This window comes from Myotis yumanensis, unplaced genomic scaffold (assembly GCF_028538775.1).
Source record: "Myotis yumanensis isolate MYYU_CA2020_CCGP unplaced genomic scaffold, mMyoYum1.0.hap1 SCAF_23, whole genome shotgun sequence".
Taxonomy (NCBI): Eukaryota; Metazoa; Chordata; class Mammalia; order Chiroptera; family Vespertilionidae; genus Myotis; species Myotis yumanensis.
This window is the reverse complement of record NW_027223774.1, coordinates 8,344,432-8,367,587: the sequence shown is the minus strand read 5'-3', so window position 1 is coordinate 8,367,587 and position 23,156 is coordinate 8,344,432. Positions and strand designations below refer to the sequence as shown.

General features: G+C 47.7%; 1 protein-coding gene across 1 annotated transcript; it reads left to right on the top strand.

The window, feature by feature from the left end:
* The first annotated feature begins 7,836 nt into the window (after nt 1-7,836).
* On the top strand, nt 7,837-16,817 carry LOC138999973 (kallikrein-7-like). Its single transcript, XM_070402208.1, has 6 exons — nt 7,837-7,854; nt 8,720-8,836; nt 9,305-9,458; nt 10,173-10,420; nt 11,658-11,794; nt 16,604-16,817. The coding sequence occupies exons 2-6, from the start codon at nt 8,764-8,766 to the stop codon at nt 16,757-16,759; spliced, it is 768 nt and encodes a 255-aa protein (XP_070258309.1). The 5' UTR covers nt 7,837-7,854; nt 8,720-8,763; the 3' UTR covers nt 16,760-16,817.
* Nucleotides 16,818-23,156: the final 6,339 nt, after the last annotated feature.

Here is a 23,156-nt window from a genome sequence, read left to right as displayed (position 1 = left end):
AAAAAGCAGTTTTATTTTTAATTTCATGTTCTGAATCCATATATGCACATTAAGTACGATATAAACTGGTCTTTAGGATATAAGTATTTGAGTTGGGCAACATGAGCTCGCCATAACTTGGCCATCTTGCCTGAAAATATATTTTTTAAAAAGCTGCCAAATTATAAAATAGGGCACTGACGATCAAATTATTTTAATGGTTTTTTTTTTTATTTGAGAGAGAGAGAGGGAGAGAAACATCAGACCTGCCGCCTCCTGCACCCCCACGCCCCTCCCCTCACTGGGATCAACCCAGAATCTTACTGGTGACGTCCTGGTCCGTGGGTCAGTGCTCAACCACTGAGCCACACCAGCTGGGCTACAATCAAAATTGTAATTGATTCGCAACAGTTTTTTTTAAAAATATATTTTATTGATTTTTTACAGCGAGTAAGGGAGAGAGATAGAGAGTTAGAAACATCGATGAGAGAGAAACATCGACCAGCTGCCTCCTGCACATCTCCCACTGGGGATGTGCCCGCAACCCAGGTACATGCCCTTGACCGGAATCGAACCTGGGACCTTTCAGTCCGCAGGCCGACGCTCTATCCACTGAGCCAAACCGGTTTCGGCTCGCCACAGTTTTAATTTACTGTTAGGTGAGCATGGTCCTTAGCACTTATTGTTAAGGTAGGTAAAAGATGTTATCAAGGTATGATTCAAGAAGTCATATTTTGCACAAGGGGTACCCTGGTTGGATTTCTGGTCACAACTCACAGGCACGATTAAATATATCGGGATCATAGGTTACAAACGTTCAAAGCCAATATAAGCTTTTAAGGCTGGATAGATCCTTTAGCGAGTTCATCTCTGGGCATAAGGAATAAACATGAAAATGGCCCCATACTGCACTGCACACCTTCTACAAATCAGAAGTATTTTTTTGTTTTGTTTTGTTTTGTTTTTTGGCAGCTTTAAAACCTTGTCAGTTATATAAAACTTATTACACGATGATTTATTTTGAAATATAGTTGACAACCAGATCCATTAGAACATACATGCACTGGCACTTCAGCGCAAGGGGCAAACTTTTAAAAACAAATTATTTCGGACCTTTGCCATTCCGCCGTCGTGGCAAAAAGAGGCCATGGTTTTCCATTCGTGAACTCAGACTAAAAGACTCTTGTTTTTGCCCTACCTGGTTTGGCTCAGTGGATAGAGCATCAGCCTGTGGACTGAAAGGTCCCGGGTTCGATTCCCCAGGCACATGCCCAGTTTGTGGGCTCGATCCCCAGTGGGGGGTGTGCAGGAGGGAGGCAGCTGATCAATGAGTCTCTCTCATCATTTTTTTTTATTGCTTAAAGTATTACAAAGGGTATTACATATGTGTCCTTTTTTTTCCCCCCGCCCTTGACAATCCCCTGGCCTCCCCTACCCCTCAGTGTCTTATGTCCATTGGTTATGCTTATATGCATGCATACAAGTCCTTCGGTTGATCTCTTACCCCCCTCCCTCCTGCCCCCCAACCCTCCCCGGCCTTCCCGCTGTAGTTTGACAATCTGTTTGAGGCAGCTCTGCCTCTGTATCTATTATTGTTCAAAAGTTTATAATGGTCTCTATTATCCATGAATGAGTGAGATCATGTGGTATTTTTCCTTCATTGACTGGCTTGTTTCACTTAGCATAATGCTCTCCAGTTCCATCCATGCTGTTGCAAATGGTAAGAGTTCCTTCTTTTTTACAGCAGCATAGTATTCCATCGTGTAGATGTACCACAGTTTTCTAATCCATTCATCTACTGATGGGCACTTAGGCTGTTTCCAGATCTTAGCTATGGTGAATTGTGCTGCTATGAACATATGGATGCATATATCCTTTCTGACTGGTGTTTCTGGTTTCTTGGGATATATTCCTAGAAGCGGGATCACAGGGTCAAATGGGAGTTCCATTTTTAGTTTTTTGAGGAAACTCCATACTGTCTTCCATGTCTCTCTCATCATTGATGTTTGTATTTCCTTCTCCCTCTCCTTTCCTCTCTGAAAGCTATAAAAATATATTTAGATTTTTTAAAAAGCAAATAAAATACTCTTATTTTTGTAAGATGAATGGCAAACCTTTACATAGGCTACAAGTATAGGACATGCGTTTACCTGCTCTTGCTATACTAGGCACTTAAAAAGCGTTCACATTTTTTTAAAAAAAAATGAATTTTATTAATTTTTTACAGAGAGGAAGGGAGAGGGATAGAAAGTTAGAAACATCAATGATGAGAGAGAAACATCCATCAGCTGCCTCCTGCACACTCCCTACTGGGGATGTGCCCGCAACCAAGGTACATGCCCTTGACCGGAATCAAACCCGGGACCCTTCAGTCCGCAGGCCGACGCTCTATCCACTGAGCCAAACCGGTTAGGGCCTAAGCTGTTTCTCATCTCTGCCCATGTCTTTCCATCCTGAGTGGATCTCATTCTAGAGCAGCCGTGGGCAAACTACGGCCCGAGGGCCGGATCTGACCCATTTGAAATGAATAAAACTAAAAAAAAAAAAAAAAGACCGTACCCTTTTATGTAATGATGTTTACTTTGAATTTATATTAGTTCACACAAACACTCCATCCATGCTTTTGTTCCGGCCCTCCGGTCCAGTTTAAGAACCCATTGTGGCCCTCGAGTCAAAAAGTTTGCCCACCCCTGGGCTAGACTCTGTTGACCTGGAGGAAACAGCAGCTCCAAAGAGACCCCGTTAAGCAAACCCAGCAAAAACAAAGGCCCCCTTTCTCCTGGCGTCTTGATTTTAATCCCAAGGGAGAACTCTGATTGGTCCAGCTCTCGAACAGAGCCCACCCCTTGAATCAATCATTGTTTCTAGGGGAGAGGCAGTGCTCTTTAATTTTTTAAAAAATATTTTTTTAATTGATGTTAGGGAGAGATGAAGGGAGAGGTGGGGAGAGATAGAAACATCCATGAGAGAGAAACATCGATCTATGGGGGATTGAGCCACGACCTGGACATGTGCCCTAACCGGGAATCGAACCAGTGACCTCTTGGTGTCTGGGTTGATGCTCAACCACTGAGCCACACCGGCCGGGCCAGAGAAGCAGTGCTCTTGTTAGCTTAGCCGGGGTCATGCTTCCACCCCAATGGATGGGAGGGCTTAGAGGAGTATAATTGACAGTTTCACCAAAAAGATATGAGGGGGCAGCTTTCCAAGAAGTGGGGAGATGTTTTTAAAGTAGGAGGAAGTAAGTCCAGGAAGTCAGAAACAATTGGCCTTCAGGTCCCCGGGTGCCAAATCGAAAGGGTTCGGGATCAGTGTTGAGGCTCCCCCAGGGCATGGCACAGCTGGCAGGACAGGCAGATGCCCGTTCTCAGGTATGATCCTGAGCTAAAAGGTGAGTCACTGGGCCAAGTTCAGAGCACAGGCCTAAGGCCGAGGGTGGCATGGGTCAGGGTGTCTGGGTGGCATTTAAGAACAGGTCATGGACTAAACCCAACAGCATAGCAGGGCTGGGATTTGGGACTCTCACTAACACGGCATTGAAACCAGAGGCCTGCCCAGCCCACGTGGCTCAGTGATCGACCTACGAACCAGGAGGTCACAGTTCAATTCCCAACCAGAGCAGGTGCCCGGGTTGCAGGCTGAATCCCCAGTGTGGGGCGTGCAGGAGGCAGCCGATCAATGATTAGCTCTCATCTCTCCTTCTATCTCTATCTCTCTTCCTCTCCTTCTTTTCTGAAATCAATAAAACTATTCTTTAAAATAAATAAAAAAGAAACCGGAGGTCAACTGAGTCCAGGGCCTATGTTGCCTATCACCACGCAGTCAAGAGCAGAGACAAGGATTGGACTATAAATGTGTGTTTAATATCAGACGTATGGGAAGATGATGGGTAAAAATCCTAACATCCCCCTCCCCCTTACGCTTGCTAGGAGAGAGCTTAAGGGTAGGGAGGGAGTGCAAGGGGTTTCTGGTGTTTGTGGTCCTGGAATTTGAGTCCCCGGTCGGGGGGGGGGGGTGAGGGGGATCTTGGGTCTTGATGAATGTCTTCATCACCGGTGCCTGGAAAGGGATGGTCAGCGTTCCGAAACCGGCCAGGTGGTGATTGCGTGTGTGTCATCCGTGATTCTGTACCTGATCGATCAGTCTCCGCATGCCTTGTGGCCAGGCGTGTGAGTTCAGGGCTGGGTTAAGCGTCCCTTTGTTCTTGCCTAGTCAACTGAGGGCTGTAGCAAAGTCTGGGCGAAAACATAAGGTTAAACATACACGCTGATTAGTCAATTACATGTTCTGTTAGTAAAAGGGTTCGGGGAAAGGACGGAGAAAGGAAGAGAACAGGAGGGGGGAAAATCGTATTTTTATTCTACCCTTGCATCCCTTTTGGCATCATTCATAGACTCATGCAGTTCTGACTTTGTTTTCGGCCAAATGCGACTCTGAGAGTGCGGGAGGGGGTTCCCGGGGAAATTTCTTTCGCAGAAAATGGGCTGTGATACAATGAACGGTCCCCAACGTTCACAGGTTGGCCCTTCTGACTCATGAGCTGAATGACTTTGCTCAAGTTACCTTCCCTTTTTAAAGCCTCCGTGTTCTCATCTACACAAACGAGGGAGACAATGACACTTGCACTTACGTGAGGAATAGTGACGGGGGTCCAACAAGTGACCGACACATCACACAGAACGCACAACAAGAAATCGAAGCTGCTTTATTCTCCGGATCAGTGGTCGGCAAACTGCAGCTCGCGAGCCACATGCGGCTCTTTGGCCCCTTGAGTGTGGCTCTTCCTAAGCCTTAGGAGGACCCTAATTAAGTTAATAACAATGTACCTACCTATATAGTTTAAGTTTAAAAAAATTGGCTCTCAAAAGGAATTTCAATCGTTGTACTGTTGATATTTGGCTCTGTTGGCTAATGAGTTTGCCGACCACTGCTCTGGATGGTGTGGTAAGGCAGCGAATAGAAATTCCGACCCTGCTGGGTGCTCATTCATTTTTTTTTTCTAAAAAGAAATCATCTATTGGGGTCTTTTTGGTTAATAAGATTTTATAGCTTTCAAGTGTGCGTGGGTGGTTCCGTTGTATAATTCTTGCCTGCCACCCATTTCTCTTTCATCATTTTTATTTAATCCTTCCCTTTGCCTTGAGAAGTAGGTCTGGGAACTTAGCTTGGGTTTATGTAGTCAGTGTAGGGACAACGTCAGTATGCTGTTAGTTTGTAGACGTTACGTTAGCGTTTCTGTGAAAGATAGAGTCATAGAGGTGATGGAGGGTTGGGGGTAAGAGTTGGGCATAGCCAATACCGGTTTGGCTCAGTGGATAGAGCGTCGGCCTGCGGACTGAAAGGCCCCAGGTTCCATTCCGGTCAAGGGCATGTACCTGGGTTGCGGGCACATCCCCCGTGGGAGATGTGCAGGAGGCAGCTGCTGATCGATGTTTCTCTCTCATCGATGTTTCTAACTCTCTATCTCTCTCCCTTCCTCTCTGTAAAAAATCAATAAAATATATTTAAAAAAAAAAAAGAGTTGGGCATGAAAACAATGTTGAGATTTCAGGTAGAAATTCAGTTTGGAATGAGAACAGATCTTGGATTTGGGTCAGAGTGTTAGGATTGGAGTCAGATGTAAATGTGAGATGGTTTTACGAGGAGGACGGCGACGTGGACTTCCTGGAATATGATGGGGGGGGGGGGGGGGCGGGGGGTGTGCCTGAGGTCCGGCTTTTGGAATTCAGGATATAGTGACACCTAGTGTTGGGCCAAGGTTGAGTTTGACTTCTGTTCAGGGGTTCAAGGTCCCAGTGGAGAGTCATGACCAAGTTTGCTTGATGTGAGCGATGGAGCTTGAGTTAAGTAGGTGCCATGTTGAGGTCTGAATTGGACTTGGTCAAGGATAAAGAAGCACTGAGGGTTAGGATTGGGGTTGCAGGTAAAGACAGGGGCTTCTGTAAAGTTTGGAGTTGGGAGCTGTGTCAAGTAAAGACTGGATTTGGAATTACGGTTGAAATCAGGGACTGCGGTGTTTCTCGCCCTCTCATGAGCTCTTGGTCAGATCTGGCCATGCCTTCTCGTTGAATGGCACCGTCTGCATCAAGCAGGAGACCTTGAAGCCCCAACATCTCCATCTCCTGCACCACAACTTCCATTCAATCCATCTCGGTGGCCTCTTGATTTTCCCTCCTAAATACACCTTGGATCCATCCACTTATTACCATCTCCATCTCCCCAATGGCCTTATCTTAGTCGCCATCATCTCTCGTTTGGAATATAACAATGGCCCCATCATGACTGTACATCCACTCCGAATATTTTTCATAGAACAGCCAGATCGATATTTTGAAAATACAAATGTTTCATGTCACTCCTCTGAACAAAGTCCAAGTGATTCATCATCGTCCACAAGATGAAGTCCAACTCACCAGGACCCACAAGGTCCTTCACTCTCTGAGTTCCATCCATGATCGCCTTCTACCCCAGGACCTTTGCACCTGCTGTTTTCCCGTACATGATGCCCTGCAAGTCCTTTACATTTTTTTCTAGTTTATGCTTATTGTTCCTCCCTCTCTCGCTATTTGTTGCTTCTTGGTTCAAAATCCCCCTGGAAGTGCTTTCAGAATCCTTTGCGCATTTACTTCAGAGCACACATTAAGGTTGTAAATTTACATTTGCATATCAGTGATTTGATTATTTTCCTTTTACATTTGACTGTATTTTGAAGGAAGGGACTCTGTGTGTCCTGGTTTGAGCACCACTGTATCCTCAGCACCGATCCCAGCCTGGTATATAGTTGGTGCTCGGTATGGGTTTCATAGGTACATAAAGGATTGGGTCTGAGAGGAATTCTGGAGAATGAGCTACGCCTGGGTCCAGGATTGGGTTTATTGGTTCATTTGGATTCCACCTGGAGACTCTAGTTAGGATTAGATTTACATTCATGGTTTCTGATTGGATTTGGGACGTAAGGTGAAATTTGGACTCAACATTGAGGTCTCAGTAAGGAAGAGTTTGGCTGTGGGAGCCAAAAAAAAAAAAAAAAAAAATCTTTAAATCGGGAAGGAAGCCTGAAAAATGACATAAAATGAAGGGGCTCCACGAAGCATTAATTCTCCAGTTCAACCACCTCACGGGATACTCAGAGTTAGGATGTGGGGTCTAGGCCACCCCTGAGAGTGCACAAGAGCGAGAAAAAATGATCCTAGACGCTCTAGCCGGTTGGGCTCAGTGGATTGAGCATTGGCCTGCAGACCACCGGGTCCCGGGTTTGATTCTGGTCAAGGGCACGTACCGAGGTTGCAGGCTCCTCCCTGGCCCGGGCCCTGGTCAAGGCACTTGCGGGAGGCAACCAATTGATGTCTTTCTCTCACATCGATGTTTTTCTCTGACGTCCCCTCTCTCTTCCACTCTCTCTAAAAAGATCAATGGAAAAATATCCTTGGGTGAGGGTAAATAAATAAATAAGTAGGAAAGAAGAAACATGGCCCCAGAGGGGGACCCGGGACAAAATCCATTCCCTGAGCTGTGCAGGTCCTTGATGCCTGCTCCTACCCTTAGGCGTCAGCACCGGTCCCTCCCCTGGCACCTGCCACCAGGAACAGTGGCGCTAGGATGTGCTGGGGCCAGGCCCCTGGGTACTGTCCCACCCCGTCCTCGGGGGTGCGTCCTCGGGGGTGGGGGGGCGGCCATGAGGGCTTATGACTTTAGCTGCCTCCGGGATTCCAGAAGAGCAAGTGCAGGGAGAAGTGTCCCAGAATTCCAGGGACACTAATTGCACCTGAATTCCAGGTCCCTGGGGGTGGGGGCGGGGCAAGTGAGCTATAAGAGGGCCACTCTGCACAGGGCTGGACGCGGCTGACTTCCCACCCACTCTGGAGCCCATCGCAGGTGAGAAAAGTTGCATCTGTGGGGAGGCAGGTGTGTCTGGATGGAGGTGGGTCGGAGGCCTGCACTTCCGGTTCTGAGAAGGAGGGGCTTGAGGTCTGAACTCTTTGGTCTTTAGCCTAAAAAGAAATTGTGGTAAGGAATTGGGCGGGGGGCGGGGGGGGGGGGGGGATAGGAAGCCAGATTTCTGGGTTCAGAGTGAAAGGGAGTCTTGGGCCTGGACTTCTGAGTCTGAGGAAGGATGAGTTTGAGGAACTGGACTAGGGCTCCTGGGTCTGAGGGAGGAGGCAGGTGCAGACGGGGGCTCCTGAGTCTGAGGGAGGAGGTGGGTGCAGATGGGGGCTCCTGGGTCTGAGGGAGGAGGTGGGTGCAGACGGGGGCTCCTGAGTCTGAGGGAGGAGGTGGGTGCAGATGGGGGCTCCTGGGTCTGAGGGAGGAGGTGGGTGCAGACGGGGGCTCCTGGGTCTGAGGGAGGAGGTGGGTGCAGACGGGGGCTCCTGGGTCTGAGGGAGGAGGTGGGTGCAGACAGGGCTCGTGGGTCTGAGGGAGGAGGTGGGTGCAGACGGGGGCTCCTGGGTCTGAGGGAGGAGGTGGGTGCAGACGGGGGCTCCTGGGTCTGAGGGAGGAGGTGGGTGCAGACGGGGCTCCTGGGTCTGAGGGAGGAGGTGGGTGCAGACGGGGACTCCTGGGTCTGAGGGAGGAGGTGGGTGCAAACGGGGCTCCTGGGTCTGAGGGAGGAGGTGGGTGCAGACGGGGGCTCCTGGGTCTGAGCTAGGAGGTGGGGGCTCCTGGGTCTGAGGAAAGAGAAGGGACCTGGAGACCAGGAGTCCTGCTTCCTGAACTCTCTGTCTTTCCACCCCCAGCACAGGAGGCCCTTCCTCTGTGGCAGCCACAGGGGCTCAGACAGGACACATGGCAGGTCCCCGGCTCCAGCCCCTGCTGCTCCTACTGCTGTCCTTCCCCCTGGGGTCTGCTGGACAAGAAGGTGAGGACCAGCCTGGGAGTCCTGCCCCTGCCCCTGGGCCTCACAGTCCCCCACCTCCCCTCTCCAGGCCCCCTCTCTCCAAGGAGCCCCTGAGTCAGGACCCTCCCCTGCAGCAGCCTCCTCCCATGGAGACAGGGCCCCTGGGCTGTGGCCCCTTTCTTCCTGCTCCCTCCTGACTCCTGGGCTCTGGGTGCCCTCCAGGCTGCTTCCCGCCCTCAGTGTCTCTCTCATCAGAAGCTGGGGCTGCCTCCAGACCAGCTGCTGCCCTGGGTTTCTCAGCAGGCTCCTTCCATCTCTCTCCATCTTCATCTGCAGCTGTCTCTGCCCTGGGCTCTGTGTCTCCCTCTGCCCTTCTCCACGCCTCTCTGTCTGTCTCTCTCTCCATCGCTGTCTCTGGGCATCCATCTACTGTGGCCTCAGCCTTCCCCTGAGGCCTGCTACCCACACTTTTTCCAGGTCTCCATCCAGCCCAGGATACCAGGGAGAGGATCATTAATGGAGCTCCATGTCCAAGAGGCGACCAACCCTGGCAGGTGGCCCTGTTTACGGACCATGGGATCAAGTGTGCAGGGGTGCTAGTCGACAAGGACTGGGTGCTCACCGTCGCCCACTGCCACAAGAGGTATGTGGCGGGGGAGCCACGGGGACTCGGTTTCTCACTCTGGGTGTCTGTCCCTGCCTCTCTCTCTCTCTCTCTCTCTCTCTCTCTCTCTCAGTCTTGGTTTTTCTCTGTGTGTCTCTCTCTCCTCCACACTCTAGGTCTCTGGCTACCTCTCTCCGGTTCTCTGTCCCCCTCGTTCTGAGTCTGTGTTCCCCTACCCCAGTGGTCGGCAAACCGTGGCTCGAGAGCCACATGCGGCTCTTTGGCCCCTTGAGTGTGGCTCTTCCACAAAATACCACGTGCGGGCACGCACATACAATGCAATTGAAACTTCGTGGCCCATGCGCACAAGCCGGTTTTCGGCCTGGGTGAGTCTATTTTGAAGAAGTGGCGTTAGAAGAAGTGGGGGGTGGACATATAGAGAGGATGAACGAAAGGAGATAGACGAAACAAGTATACAAGACGAGTGTGGATGGGAGAGTTGGAAGGGGTTGACCTCAGCGAACGTACCTCAATCAGATTGAGGATGTTTTCAGCAAAGGCCAGCTTAGGAGTACCCTAGTTAGTATAAGTTAGTACCTATATAGTTTAAGTTAAGAAAATTTGGCTCTCAAAAAAGAAATTTCAGTGGTTGTACTGTTGATATTTGGCTCTGTTGACTAATGAGTTTGCCAACCACTGCCCTACCCAGTCACAGAGTCTCCCTCTCAATGTTGCTTTTTTTTTTCTTTCAAGTGAGTATATCGTGCAAATGGGCAGTGATCTTCTGGTTGATGGAACTGCCCAGAGGATCAGGGCCACACAGTCCTTTGTCCACCCCCGGTTTGACGCAGCCAGACAAGTCCATGACATCATGCTGGTGAAGCTGAGCAGCCCGGCCAAGCTCTCATCCACCGTGAGGACAGTTGGCGTCCCCTCCAGCTGCAAACAGCCTGGGACGAGTTGTACCGTCTCCGGCTGGGGCAGCACCACCGTAGATGTAGGTAAGGCTGCCCTCTGTGGCCCAGGAATAGCCCAGCCCACGGCTCCCTTTTTGTCTAAGACACAGGATACAGGTAACAAACCCAAGATCCCAGACCTTCACACCCCTCCAAGCCTCAGACCCAGGAGTCCAAGTCACCAGGCCTTTTCCCAGCAGATTGAGGACTCTGCCATACACCCCCTTTCCCCTTAACCCAGTGGTTCTCAACCTTCCTAATGCCGCGACCCTTTAATACAGCTCCTCATGTTGTGGTGACCCCCAACCATAAAATTATTTTCGTTGCTACTTCATAGCTGTAATTTTGCTACTGTTATGGATCGTCATGTAAATATCTGATATGCAGGATGTCTTTTCATTGTTACAAATTGAACATAATTAAAGCCTAGTATTAATCACAAAAACAATATGTGATTATACATGTGTTTTCCGATGGTCTTAGGCGACCCCTGTGGAAGGGTCATTCGACCCCCAAAGGGGTCACGACCCACAGGTTGAGAACCACTGTCTTAACCCATAATCCTTGAATCCCAAACCTCCATCTTCCGGACCCAGGGGTCCAAGAATGCCAGTCACCTCTCATGCAGACCCAGAATGTTTATCTCTCAGATGCATCTCCAGATATTTCCATCTCCAGGGCCCAGCCCCTGCCTCCATCAGACAGGAGAGTCCTTGCCCCCAGGTGCTTCCTCAGACCCAAGAATCCAGGCCCCCAGCACCCTCCAGGCTCTCACACACACAACATCTGGCTCCCGGCCGCCTCCTTTTATAGACACAAAAGCCCCAGCCTTCTTCACCCTCAGGCCCATCAGTTTTGGCCTCCAGACCCTCCTCCCTCAAATCCAAGAGTTCGATCGTTGGGGCCTATTTCATGACCATAGCATTGAGTCGCCTGGCCTCCCCTTATTCAACATCCAGGACCCCCGCCCCCCTACTCTTTTTTTAAAAACTATTTTTATTGATTTTTTTTTTTAGAGAGAGAGGAAGGGAGAGGGATAGAGAGTTAGAAACATCAATGAGAGAGAAACATCGACCAGCTGCCTCCTGCACGCCCCCTACTGGGGATGTGCCTGCAACCAAAGTACATGCCCTTGATCGGAATCCAACCTGGGACCTTTCAGTCCGCAGGCCGATGCTCTATCCACTGAGCCAAACCGGTTAGGGCCCCCCCCCTACTCTTTTATCAGCACCCAGGGGTCCGGCCACCCAAGCCCCTGACCTCCCCCTAACTCCCCCCACAGTGAGGAACACATCGCAGCTCATGTGCTCCCCCGTCAGCATCATCTCCTACAAGGACTGCAGGAAGCTTTTACCGACCATGTTGAGGAGATTCATGCTCTGTGCTGCTCCTCCCGACAGACACTCCTCCGCCTGCAAAGTGAGTCCCCTCCTCCCCTGCCCTGAGTCCTATTTCCTCTCAGCCCCCTGTCTTCCCCTCCATCCAGTGTCCCGGGGCCTGGCCCTGGTGCTGAGCCTTCCCTCCCACCTTACCAGCCTCACTTTCCTGGCTCTCTCTACTCAGTTCTCTGCCCGGGTCCGGGTGGGAGCCCACGGGGGCTGGCGTGGCCTTGGAGGTGGGCACAAAGACCATAACATGAGTTGGAAAAAGGGGCTAAAATGAGGGTAAGCGTAGTGAGGCACTGGCTGCAAGCATGCATTTTAAGGGGTCACCAAAAGCTCAGTGACCAGGATAAGATATATTCTGATGCAATATTTATTTTATTTGGTTTTTAAAGAATCTTTGTTGTTGGAAGTATTACATATGTCTTCCTTTCCACCCCCCACCCCCCCTTCCAGCCTGCCGCCACCCTCCTCCCCAAGCCTTCACCACCCTGTTATCTGTGTCCATGGCTTATGCATATACTAGAGGCCCAGTGCATGACATTTGTGCACTGGGGGGGTGGGGGGGGGGGTCCCTCAGCCCGGCCTGCACCCTTTCACAGTCTGGGACCCCTCGGGGGATGTCTGCCTGCCGCTGTGCTTGCCAGCCATGAGCCCAGCTTCTAGCTGAGCGGGGCTCCCCCTGTGGGAACGCACTGACCACCAGGGGGCAGCTCCTGCGTTGAGCATCTGCACCCTGGTGGTCAGTGTGAGTCATAGCTACCGTTCGATTTGCGTATTAGTGTTTTATTATATAGGATGCATACAAGTTCTTTGGTTGATCTCTTCCCACCCACTCACCCTCTCCCGCCTTCCCTCTGAGATTCCACAGTCTGTTCTGTGCTTCTATGTCTCTGGATCTGCTTTGTTCATCGGTTTATTTTGTTCATTAGATTCCACTTATGAGTGAGATCATGTGATGCTTGTCTTTCTCTGATTGGCTTATTTCGCTTAGCACAATACTCTCCAGGTCCATCCATGCAGCTTCGAATGATGAGAGTTCTTTCTTTTTTACTGCTGCGTAGTATTCCATTGTGTAGATGTACCACCTCTTTTTTAATCCACTCATCTGCTGATGAATATTTGGGCTGCTTCCAAATCTTAGCTATTGTAAATTGTGCTGCTATGAACATAGGGGTGCCTATATTCTTTCTGATTGGTGTTCCTGATTTCTTGGGATATATTCCTAGAAGTGGGATCACTGGGTCAAATGGGAGTTCCATTTTTAATTTTTTTGAGGAAACTCCATACTGTTTCCCATCATGGCTGCACCAGTCTACATTCCCACCTGCCATGCATGAGGGTTCCTTTTTCTCCACATCCTTGCCAACACTTGTTGTTTGTTGATGATAGCCATTCTGACAGGTGTGAGGTGACACCTCATTGTCATTTTGATTAGCATTTCTCAGATGATTAGTGACTTTGAGCATTTTTTCATATGTCTCTTGGCCTTCTGTGTGTCCAGTTTGGAGAAGTGTCTATTTAGGTCCTTTGCCAATTATTTTTTTTTTTTTAGAACATTTTGTTTGGTTTTATTTTTCTCGAACTTGAATATCTTTTTTAATTTTTTTTCCTTTGCCCATTTTTTAATTGGATTGTTTGTCTTCCTTTTGTTAAGTTGTATGAGTTCCCTATATATTTTGGAAATTAACCCCTTATCAGATGTGTCATTGGCAAATATGTTCTCACATTTAGTGGATTCCCTTTTCATTTTATCACAATGGTTTCTTTTGCTGTGCAGAAGCTTTTTATTTTGATATAGTCCTATTTGTTTATTTTCTCCTTAGTTTCCTTTGCCCTAGGACATGTGCCGGTAAACATATTACTATGAGAGATGTGTGAGATTTTGCTGCCTGTTTTCTTCTAGGGTTTTTATGATTTCGTGACTTACATTTAAGTCTTTGTCCATTTTGAGTTTATTCTTGTGTGTGGTGTAAGTTGATGTCTAGTTCCATTTTTTTTTTTTTTTTGCATATACGTATCCAATTTTCTCAACACCATTTATTGAAGAGACTGTCTTTACTCCATTGTATGCTCTTGCCTCTTTTGTCAAATATTAATTGAGTATAATGGCTTGGGTTGATTTCTGAGGTCTCTGTTCTGTTCCATTGATCTATATGCCTATTCTTGTGCCAGTATCAGGCTGTTTTGATTACAGTGGCTTTCTAGTATAACTTGATATCTGGTATTGTAATCCCTCCAATTTGTTATTCTTTCTCAAGATTGCTGTGGCTATTCAAGGTCTTTTTTGGTTCTATATACATTTGGGGGGTATTTTTTCTAGATCTGTGAAATATGCCCTTGGTGTTTTTATAGGGATTGCATTGAATCTATAGATTGTTTTGGGTAGTATAGACATTTTAATGATGTTGATTCTACCAATCCATGAACACAGTGTATTCTTCCATTTGTTTATATCTTCCTCTATCTCTTTTTTTCAATGTCCTGTAGTTTTCTGAGTACAGGTCTTTTACCTTCTTGGTTAAGCTTATCCCTAAGTATGTTAATTTTTTTTGTTGCAATGGTAAATGAGATTAGTTTTTTAGTTTCTCTTTCTGAGAGTTCACTATTGGTGTATAAAAATATCATCGATTTCTGGGTGTTGACTTTGTATTCTGCTATGTTGCTGAATTCATTTATTGAATCTAGTCGTTTTTTGATAGAGGCTTTAGGGTTTTCTATGCACAATCTCATGTCATCTGCGAATAATAACAGTTTTACTTCCTCCTTTCCAATTTGGATGCCTTTCATTTTATTCTTCTTGTCTGATTGCTATGGCTAGGATCTAATGCAGGGGTCCTCAAACTACGGCCCGTGGGCCACATGCAAATACAAATATTGTATTTGTTCCCGTTTTGCTTTTTTACTTCAAAATAAGATATGTGCAGTGTGCATAGGAATTTGTTCATAGTTTTTTTTTTAAACTATAGTCCGGCCCTCCAACGGGCTGAGGGACACTAAACTGGCCCCCTGTTTAAAAAGTTTGAGGACCCCTGATCTAATGCAATATTTAAAAATTATCCTCTGCAAACAAAAAATCCATGCAACAAAATAGAATTTTCAACAAATAGCAGTCAGTTTTTTTGTTGTTGTTGTTGTTGTGTGTTTTTTTTTTAATATATCTTATTGATTTTTTACAGAGAGGAAGGGACAGGGATAGAGAGTTAGGAACATTGATGAGAGAGAAACATCAGTCAGCTGCCTCCTGCACACTCCCTACTGGGGATGTGCCCACAACCAAGGTACATGCCCTTGACCGGAATCGAACCTGGGACCTTTCAGTCCGCAGGCCGACACTCTATCCACTGAGCCAAACCGGTTAGGGCGATAGCAGTCAGTTTTGACTGGATTTTCCATTTGTCTCCGGCTCCTAATGGTTCATCAAACCACAGTGATGGCCACGGCTTTATCTAAAATTAAAATACCCGGGTTGTCATGGCTTTTTTTTCCAAGTAAATTTGATTTCTAAGGTATTGCATTAAAATACTCGTTGCAATCACTGAGATGTTGTGCCCAGAGCTAGTGTCTGGCTTGCTTTTATGTCTTTGCACCTGATCCTGGCTCTGGGGAAAGAGGGAGCCTCCTCCTCCTCCTCTTTGTCCCCCCTTCCTCATCTCTGTAACCCCCTCTTGTCCCTGAGAATTATCTCCCCTCATCTCTCTTTACACCTCACTTTATTTTGTTTTCCTCTGTATCTCTCTCTCTCTCATTCTGCCTCTGTTACTCTTTCTATTTTCTCCATCTCTTCCTCTTTCCTCACCCCCAATACTTCTGCTTCTCTGTCCGCTTCTTACCTTCCCTTTCTTCTCTCCACCCTTCTCTCTCATTCTCTCTGACTGTTGGCCTCTTTGTGTTCCCACTCTCCTCCTTCACATGTTCATGCTCAGCTTCCCAGGGTCAACAAGATGATGCATCTTGGGAATAGGGGTGTTTTTGAAGAATGGGGGTGGTGCTCCCTGTCTCCCCCCCTCCCAGTGAAAGCTGATTCATGAATGGGCAAGCTGTGCAGGGACACAGAGCCCTGCACTTGAGAGCATATCACACTTGGTTTAACGTATTGTCCCTGCTGTGTTAAAACTCATATACTTGAACATGGTGGCCCCATTTTCATTTGCACTGGCCCTTTGAATTGGGTCATTGATCCTGCACCTGGTTTCCAGGACAACCCTGGCCCACATCCCAGAGAAAGAAGATGTGTTGATTTCCTGGAGATAATGCACCTTCTCCCAGTGGCTTGGCAAAACATCCCTTACCATCCTATATAATAAAAGCCTAATATGCAAATTGACCTAACGGTAGAATGACCAGTGGCTATGATGCACACTGACCACCAGGGGGCAGATACTCAATGCAGGAGCTGCCCCCTGGTAGTCAATGTGCTCCCACAGGGGGATCATTGCTCAACCAGAAGCCCTGAGCAGGCCTAAGCCATCAGTCGGACATCCCCCGAGGGCTCCCAGACTGTGAGAGGGCACAGGCTGGGCTGAGGGACACCCCCTAAGTGCACAAATTTCGTGCACTGGGCCTCTAGTGGAAAATAAATGGGGCTCTGACTTCCTGAAAGCCCCGCCCCCTCCCTGTAATTGGCCAGGACTCAAGCCAATGTCTTCAGAAAACCTGGTTGATCCTCTCCAGGATAGCATCCATTCCTGCTCTCCCATTGGTCTACAGAGACAATGAGTCTCTTCCCATTGGCCAGGGCAGAAGGCTGTATTCTGGCAGGACAAAGACTTGATGACTACAAGGTATATGAGACTTCAGGGATGGTTGCTCTGAAAGGGAAGCTAATCTGCTCTCTCCCCTCCAGGGTGACTCAGGGAGCCCATTGATGTGTGAAGGTTCTCTGCAAGGCCTGGTGTCCACGGGGAATTTCCCTTGTCGTCCACCCTTCCACCCAACCTTCTACACTCGTATATGTGCATACCACACGTGGATTAGTGATACCATGAAAAGGAATTCCTAATCTCTCCATACTGCCACCTCTCCATCCCTACACCCTAGAACAGTTACTTTACAAAAAAAAATAAAGGCATCCATGACTTACAGACATATGTGACTTGACTGTTTTTCAAAGCCATCTTAAAATCTCAACAATATTCTAATTGAACACTAAAATTATCTAAAATCTACTAAAATTATCTAAAAAACCCCAGGACAGGTAAAAATGTGGTGAGACCCACAGTTTCCACCACTGGAACTGTGGGTTGCTACAGGTGTTGTGAAAGGGAGATCAATCAAGAGATTTATGTATTACTTTCGAGCTAGTCATTCTAGTGAAGCCGAAATGTGGGTGGGCAAGTTTTGAATGCCTCACAACACTATTTGTCATAGCAAAAGAGAGAAAAAGCTGAACACGTCCCAAATTATTGGGTGGTTTATGTAAACAATAAACGGATGGAGGTCAGGATACGAATGAAACTGTTCAGGATAATAATTATGCAGAGTTGTCACGCAAAGCCGAAACCGGTTTGGCTCAGTGGATAGAGCGTCGGCCTGCGGACTCAAGGGTCCCAGGTTCGATTCCGGTCAAGGGCATGTACCTGGGTTGCAGGCACATCCCCAGTGGGAGATGTGCAGGAGGCGGCTGATCGATGTTTCTCTCTCATCGATGTTTCTAACTCTCTATCTCTCTCCCTTCCTCTCTGTAAAAAATCAATAAAATATATTAAAAAAAAAAAAAAGAATGTGTATGCTATCAGGTGTTCAATGAAAAAAAGAAACCAAAAAAAATGTAGTATATGCATGTGATCCTCACTGTTAAAATGAAATATTCACAGAATAAAGAACATGTACCAAACTTCCTGTGTGAAGTCCTGAGCTGAGAGCTGTGTCGAAGTAAAGACTACACTTGGGATTACGGTTGACATCAGGGTCGGCAGGGTTTCTCACTCTCTCAAAAGCTTTACAGCAGATCTGGCCACGTCTTCTCACTGAAGGGCACCGTGTCCACCGAGCAAGAGGCCGCGAAGCCCTAACATCTCCAGCTCCCTCACCACAAACTCCGTTCAGTCCATCACCACCGTGGCCTGTTGGTTTTTCCTCAAACGCACCTTGGTACCATCTCCATCTCCCAAATGGCCTTCCCCTAGTCTCCATCATCTCTCATTTGTACAAGAGCAGTGGCCCCTTCGTGACTCCACGTCCGCTTCCTATCTTGCTTCATAGAGCAGCCAGCTTGATATTTTTGAAAATACAAAGGTTCTATGTCACATCTCTTCATAAAGTCCAAGTGGTTCATCACTGGCCACAAGGCAGAGTCCAACTCACCATGACCCACAAGCTCCTTCATTGTCTGCTCTCTGAGCTCCGTCTGTACTTTATTCCGTCTCAAAGCCTTTACCTGCTGCTGCTTCCTCTACATCAGTGATTCCCAAAGTGGGCGCTACCGCCCCCTGGTGGGCGCTGCAGCGATCCAGGGGGGCGGTGATGGCCACAGGTGCATTTGTTCTAACTTTTTTTGTATTACCTTTCTATTCTGAGTTCAATAAATAGTTTCATAATTTCAAACTTCAATGTTTCTAATTTACACCTTTCTTTACTATGTTTTACGAAAAAGGTAGAAACATTAATACATAGATCTTTCTGTTTAATTGCTATTAAAATTTTTAAAAAATTAATTTCCAGGGGGCGCTGAGTAATATTTTTTCTGGAAAGGGGGCGGTAGGCCAAGTAAGTTTGGGAACCACTGCTCTACATGATACACTCCAGGCCCCTTCCACTTTTTTTTAAATTTCTTTATTGATTTCAAAGAGGAAGGGAAAAGGAGAGGGAGATAGAAACATCAATGATGAGAGAGAATCATTGATCGGCTGCCTCCTGCACACCCCCGACTTGTGGATCGAGCCCACAACCCAGGCATGTGCCCTCGGCCAGAATCGAATCTGGGACCCTTCAGTCCTCAGGCTGACACTCTATCCACTGAGCCAAGCCGGCTAGGGCTCCTTCCACTTTTTTGTATTGATTTTAGAGAGAGAAACATTGATCGATTGCCCACCCCTGTACATGCCCCGATGGGGAATCCAACCTGCAGCCTAGGTGTGTGCCCTGGCCAGTGTGGCTCAATGGGTTGGAGCATCATCCCATACACCAAGGGGTCATGGCCAGGTGGTGGGGATGTGGGTTCAATCCCCAGTTGGGAAGGCAACCAGTCAATATTTCAGTCTCACCTCTCTCTCTCTCTCTCTCTCTCTCTCTCTCTCTCTCTCTCTCCCCCTCCCTCCTGCTCCCTTCCTCTCTCTAAAAGTATCAATGAAAACTCATATCTTCAGTGAGGATTTTAAAAAAAATATAAACCAAGGCTCCCAGCCTCTCCTCTGAGACCCAGGAGTCCAGTCTCCTAGCCTCCCCTCCTTGCTCCGCCCGAGGTGAATGCATGATGTCAGAGGAGGTGGCATGGGTCCCAGAGAAGGTAGTCAGCTCTCTTTCTCTCTCTCCCTGGGACACTCTGTGTGTGTGTGTGTGTGCGTGTGTGTGTGTGTGACTCTGCCTGCCTCTTTTTTTGTCTCTGTTTCTCTCTCCCACGTGTGTCAGCTGTTTCTCGTCATGGCTTATCTCTTTCCTTCTCTTGTGTATCTCATTCCACCCTCGGTAGGACGATCTTATTCCAGCCTCCAGCCTAAACAGCGCTCCCTCCCTTGATTCCATCACCATTTCTAAGGCAGAGGCCGTGCCCGTGTTAGCTTGGCCCGCGCCATGCATCCATCCCAGTGGGTGGGAGGGTCTATAGAAGTCTAAGGGGCAGTTTCGTCCAGCAGACGCGTAGGCAGCTCTCCAAGAAGTAGACAGTTGTTCTTGAAGAAGGGGGAAGTGAATCCAGGAACCAGAAACAATCGGCCCTCAGAACACGAAGGTGCTAAACCAGAAGGTTGGGGATCAGTGTCCAGGATCCGCCGGGGCAAACACAGCTGGCAGGACAGTCAGGTGCCAAGTCTCAGGTGAGAACAGGAGCGAGAAATGAGTCATCGGGCACCGGTTCAGGAGGTAGGTCTGAGGGCAAGGGTGCTCTGAGTTGAGGTGGGAGGGGGCGTTTAGGAACGGGTCTGGGACTAAACCCAAGAGCATGGCATGGCTGGGATGTGGGATTCTTGCGGAAGCGCAGGCAGGGATGGAGAGATGGCGGCGGGGGGGGGGGGGGGGGGGGGGGCGGGGGGCGGGCGGGGAGCTTGCATCATTAATAGGCTCCTGGGGACCTGAATTTGGTTTCAGCCAACTGAGAATCTGACAGTATGGGAGGGTGTCCCAGGGAAATCTCCTTTGCGGAGTGTGGGCTTGTGCAATGGTGACACCGTCAGCAGTCCCCAGCCTTCGAATTCTACCCCTTTTGACTCCTGACCTGAATGACTTTGCTCTCAAGTGAGTTCACCTCTGTAAGCCTCCGTGTTCTCATCTACAAACACATGGGAGACAATCCTCGCTTGAATCTATGTGAGGTGTAGTGACAAGATCTAACAAGTGTCTGACACATCGCACAGAACGTACAACAAGGAGTCAAAGCGGCCTTATTCTCTGGGTGATGTGGTCAGGCGGCTAATATAAATTCAGCGCCTGCGACCGCCTACCCATTTTTCTTTCATTGTTTTACTAAACCCTCCCATTTGCCTTGAAAAGTAGATTTGCTCTCCCCCACTTTAGAGAGCAGGGGCCATGGGGAGGCTTGGAAACATTCAGTTACTTACCTGGAATGACAGGGAAGTCGATAAGGAAGCAAGCCTGGGCTGGTCTGACTTGGGAAGGCAATTTCTGTCAGGTCCCATGGCCGTGTGGCTGAGGGATCAGGGAAGCACTGAGTCCAAAGTTGTCGGAACTGTGCCACACCCGTGTGGCTCAGTGGTTGAGCAGCAAACTAGGAACCAGGGGGTCCCAGTTTGATTCCTGATCAGGGCACATGCCCGGGTTGTGGGCTTGATCCCAAGTGGGGGGGCAGGGGGGCGTGCAGAAGGCAGCCGATCGATGATTTGCTCTCATCATTGATGTTTCTCTCTCTCACTCTCCCACTCCCTTCCTCTCTGAAATCAAGAAAAACATGTTTTTTTAAAAAGTTGTCAGAACTGTGGATGCCAATGATTTGCAAACAAGTATTATTTAAGTGCCTCCTGTGTTCCCTGATCTGGGCTGAGTGCTAAAAAAAAAACAGTGAATATCACAGACACATCCCCTCTGCTTGTACAGACCAGTGTTTAGCAACAAAATCAGAAAAAAAAAATAATTAAAAACACTGACAGATGTGCAAATCCTAGCAGAAGAGAAGTCTGGTTATTTATTAGTAAATATCAGGGCTTCAGAGAATTGGATTTACATTCATGGCTTAAGATTGGATTTTGGATATCATGTGAGATTTGGACTCAACAATGAGGTCTTAGTGGGAAAAGTTTGGCTGTGGGAACCAAAAATATCTTCGAACCAGAAAGTAAACCAGAATGAGATATGACATGAGATAGGGGGCTCCAGGGGCCATTAACTCACCAGCTCAGTGACCTCATCAGAGATCCTATCTTTGACATTGTCTACTGGCCACTTCCCTCCATACGTCCAAGAGAGCTGTGTCACTTCCTAATTTTACATCCATAAGGGAAGCCATCTAACAGAGCGAAGGAGAACTCTTCTCACGTCTTGCTTTGGCAAGAAGAAAGCTGTCCCCAGGAGTGGCCCCAATGGTCTTCCCCTCACTCCTCATTGGCTAGAACTGCACCACGTGTCCATTTCTTAACTATCCCTGAACAGCAGACATGGGCTCCCATGCTCCGTGCAGTCAAGCTCATTTGTGGTCACATGAGCACAGCAGGCTATCCCCAACCTAAATCAAGGTTCTGACAGAATGGCAGGGGGAGTGCATGCTGGGTAGGCAGCAACAATGTCTATGATGAGTCAAATTATGGGATCAAGGGGTCAGGATTGAGATGAGATGGGAGCTCAGAATGGGAAATAAGTTATCATCTGACGTCTGACTTAGAAGTGAGGTTCGGTCCCACTAACAGAAATTGGCTCTCTAGTAGTCATCTGGCAATGGCTCCCATCTCGCTCAAAGTAAAGCCAACGTCCTACCTTGGTCCTCAATCCCTGTGATGGCCACGTCCTGTCATGTCTCTGACCTCATTGTCCACCCTTCTTCCTTTGACTCATTCAGACACAGTAAAAAAAAAAAAAAAAACCTTATCTGCTAGAACATTCTAGGTCACCCCTTCCCTTCTCACCTGACTGTTCTCTCTCTTGGGGATGGCTAATCCCAAGTAGCTACATGATTCATCCAGCACCTCCTTCAAGATTTTGTTCATCGGTCCTCTTCACCTGGGGTCTTTCCAATGGTTTTATCTCACACTATAACCCCAGAGGTTTTTCCTCCTGAGAGGAAAGAGAACCAATAATGTCCTATCTATCCTTCTGGTCTTATATTTTCTTCATAACACTTACCTCCACCAGTGCCCATATACAAACATTCACTCAAAATGGATCAAAGACCTAAATAGAAGACCTGACACGAGAAATTACATAGAAGGAAACATAGATAATAAACTTATGAACCTGGGTATTAGATAAGATTTTATTAATGTGACCCCAAAGGTGAGGAAAGTAAAGGCAAAAAAATAAATGAATGGGACTATATCAAATTGAAAGGCTTCTGCACAGCCAAAGAAACCACCAACAAAACGAAAAGGCAACCAACCAAATGGAAGAAGATATTTGCAAATGACAGGTCCAACGAGGGGTTGATATCAAAAATATATAAAGAACTCATACAACTCAACACCAAACAAACACACAATCTAATTAAAAATGTCAGCCCTAGCTGGTTTGGCTCAGTGGATAGAGTGTTGGCCTGTGGACAGAAGGATCCCAGGTTCAATTCTGGCCAAGGGCATATGCCTGGATTGGGGGCTCTGTCCCCTGGATGTGCCGGGGGCAGCCCACCAATGATTCCCTCTCATCATTGATGTTTCTATCACTCTCCCTCTCTCTTCCTCTCTGAAATCAATAAAAATGTATTTTTTTAAAAAATGTCAGAGGACCTGAAAAAGCATTTCTCCCACAAGACATACAAATGGCCAACAGATGTATGAAAAGATGCTCAACGTTGCTAGCTATTACGGAAATGCAAATCACAACTACCATGAGATACCACCTCACACCTATTGGAATGGCTATTATCAACAAGACAAGTAGTAATATGTGTTGGAGAGATTGTGGAGAAAAAGGGACCCTCATTCACTGTTGGTGGGGATGTAAACTAGCACAGCCACTCTGAAAACAGGATGGAGGTTTCTCGAAAATGTACGAATAGTTACCATAGGACCCATCAACCCCTCTTCTGGGTATCTATTCAAACATTTTGAAAACATTTATTTGCAAAGACCTATGCACCCCTA

Excerpts from the sequence above, each read along its gene's own strand:
- LOC138999973 (XM_070402208.1), top strand. The coding sequence starts at position 8,764 with ATGGCAGGTCCCCGGCTCCAGCCCCTGCTGCTCCTACTGCTGTCCTTC. Across the intron at positions 9,459-10,172 it reads GTCGCCCACTGCCACAAGAG|TGAGTATATCGTGCAAATGG; the intron begins GTATGTGGCGGG and ends TTTTCTTTCAAG. Across the intron at positions 10,421-11,657 it reads CAGCACCACCGTAGATGTAG|TGAGGAACACATCGCAGCTC; the intron begins GTAAGGCTGCCC and ends CTCCCCCCACAG.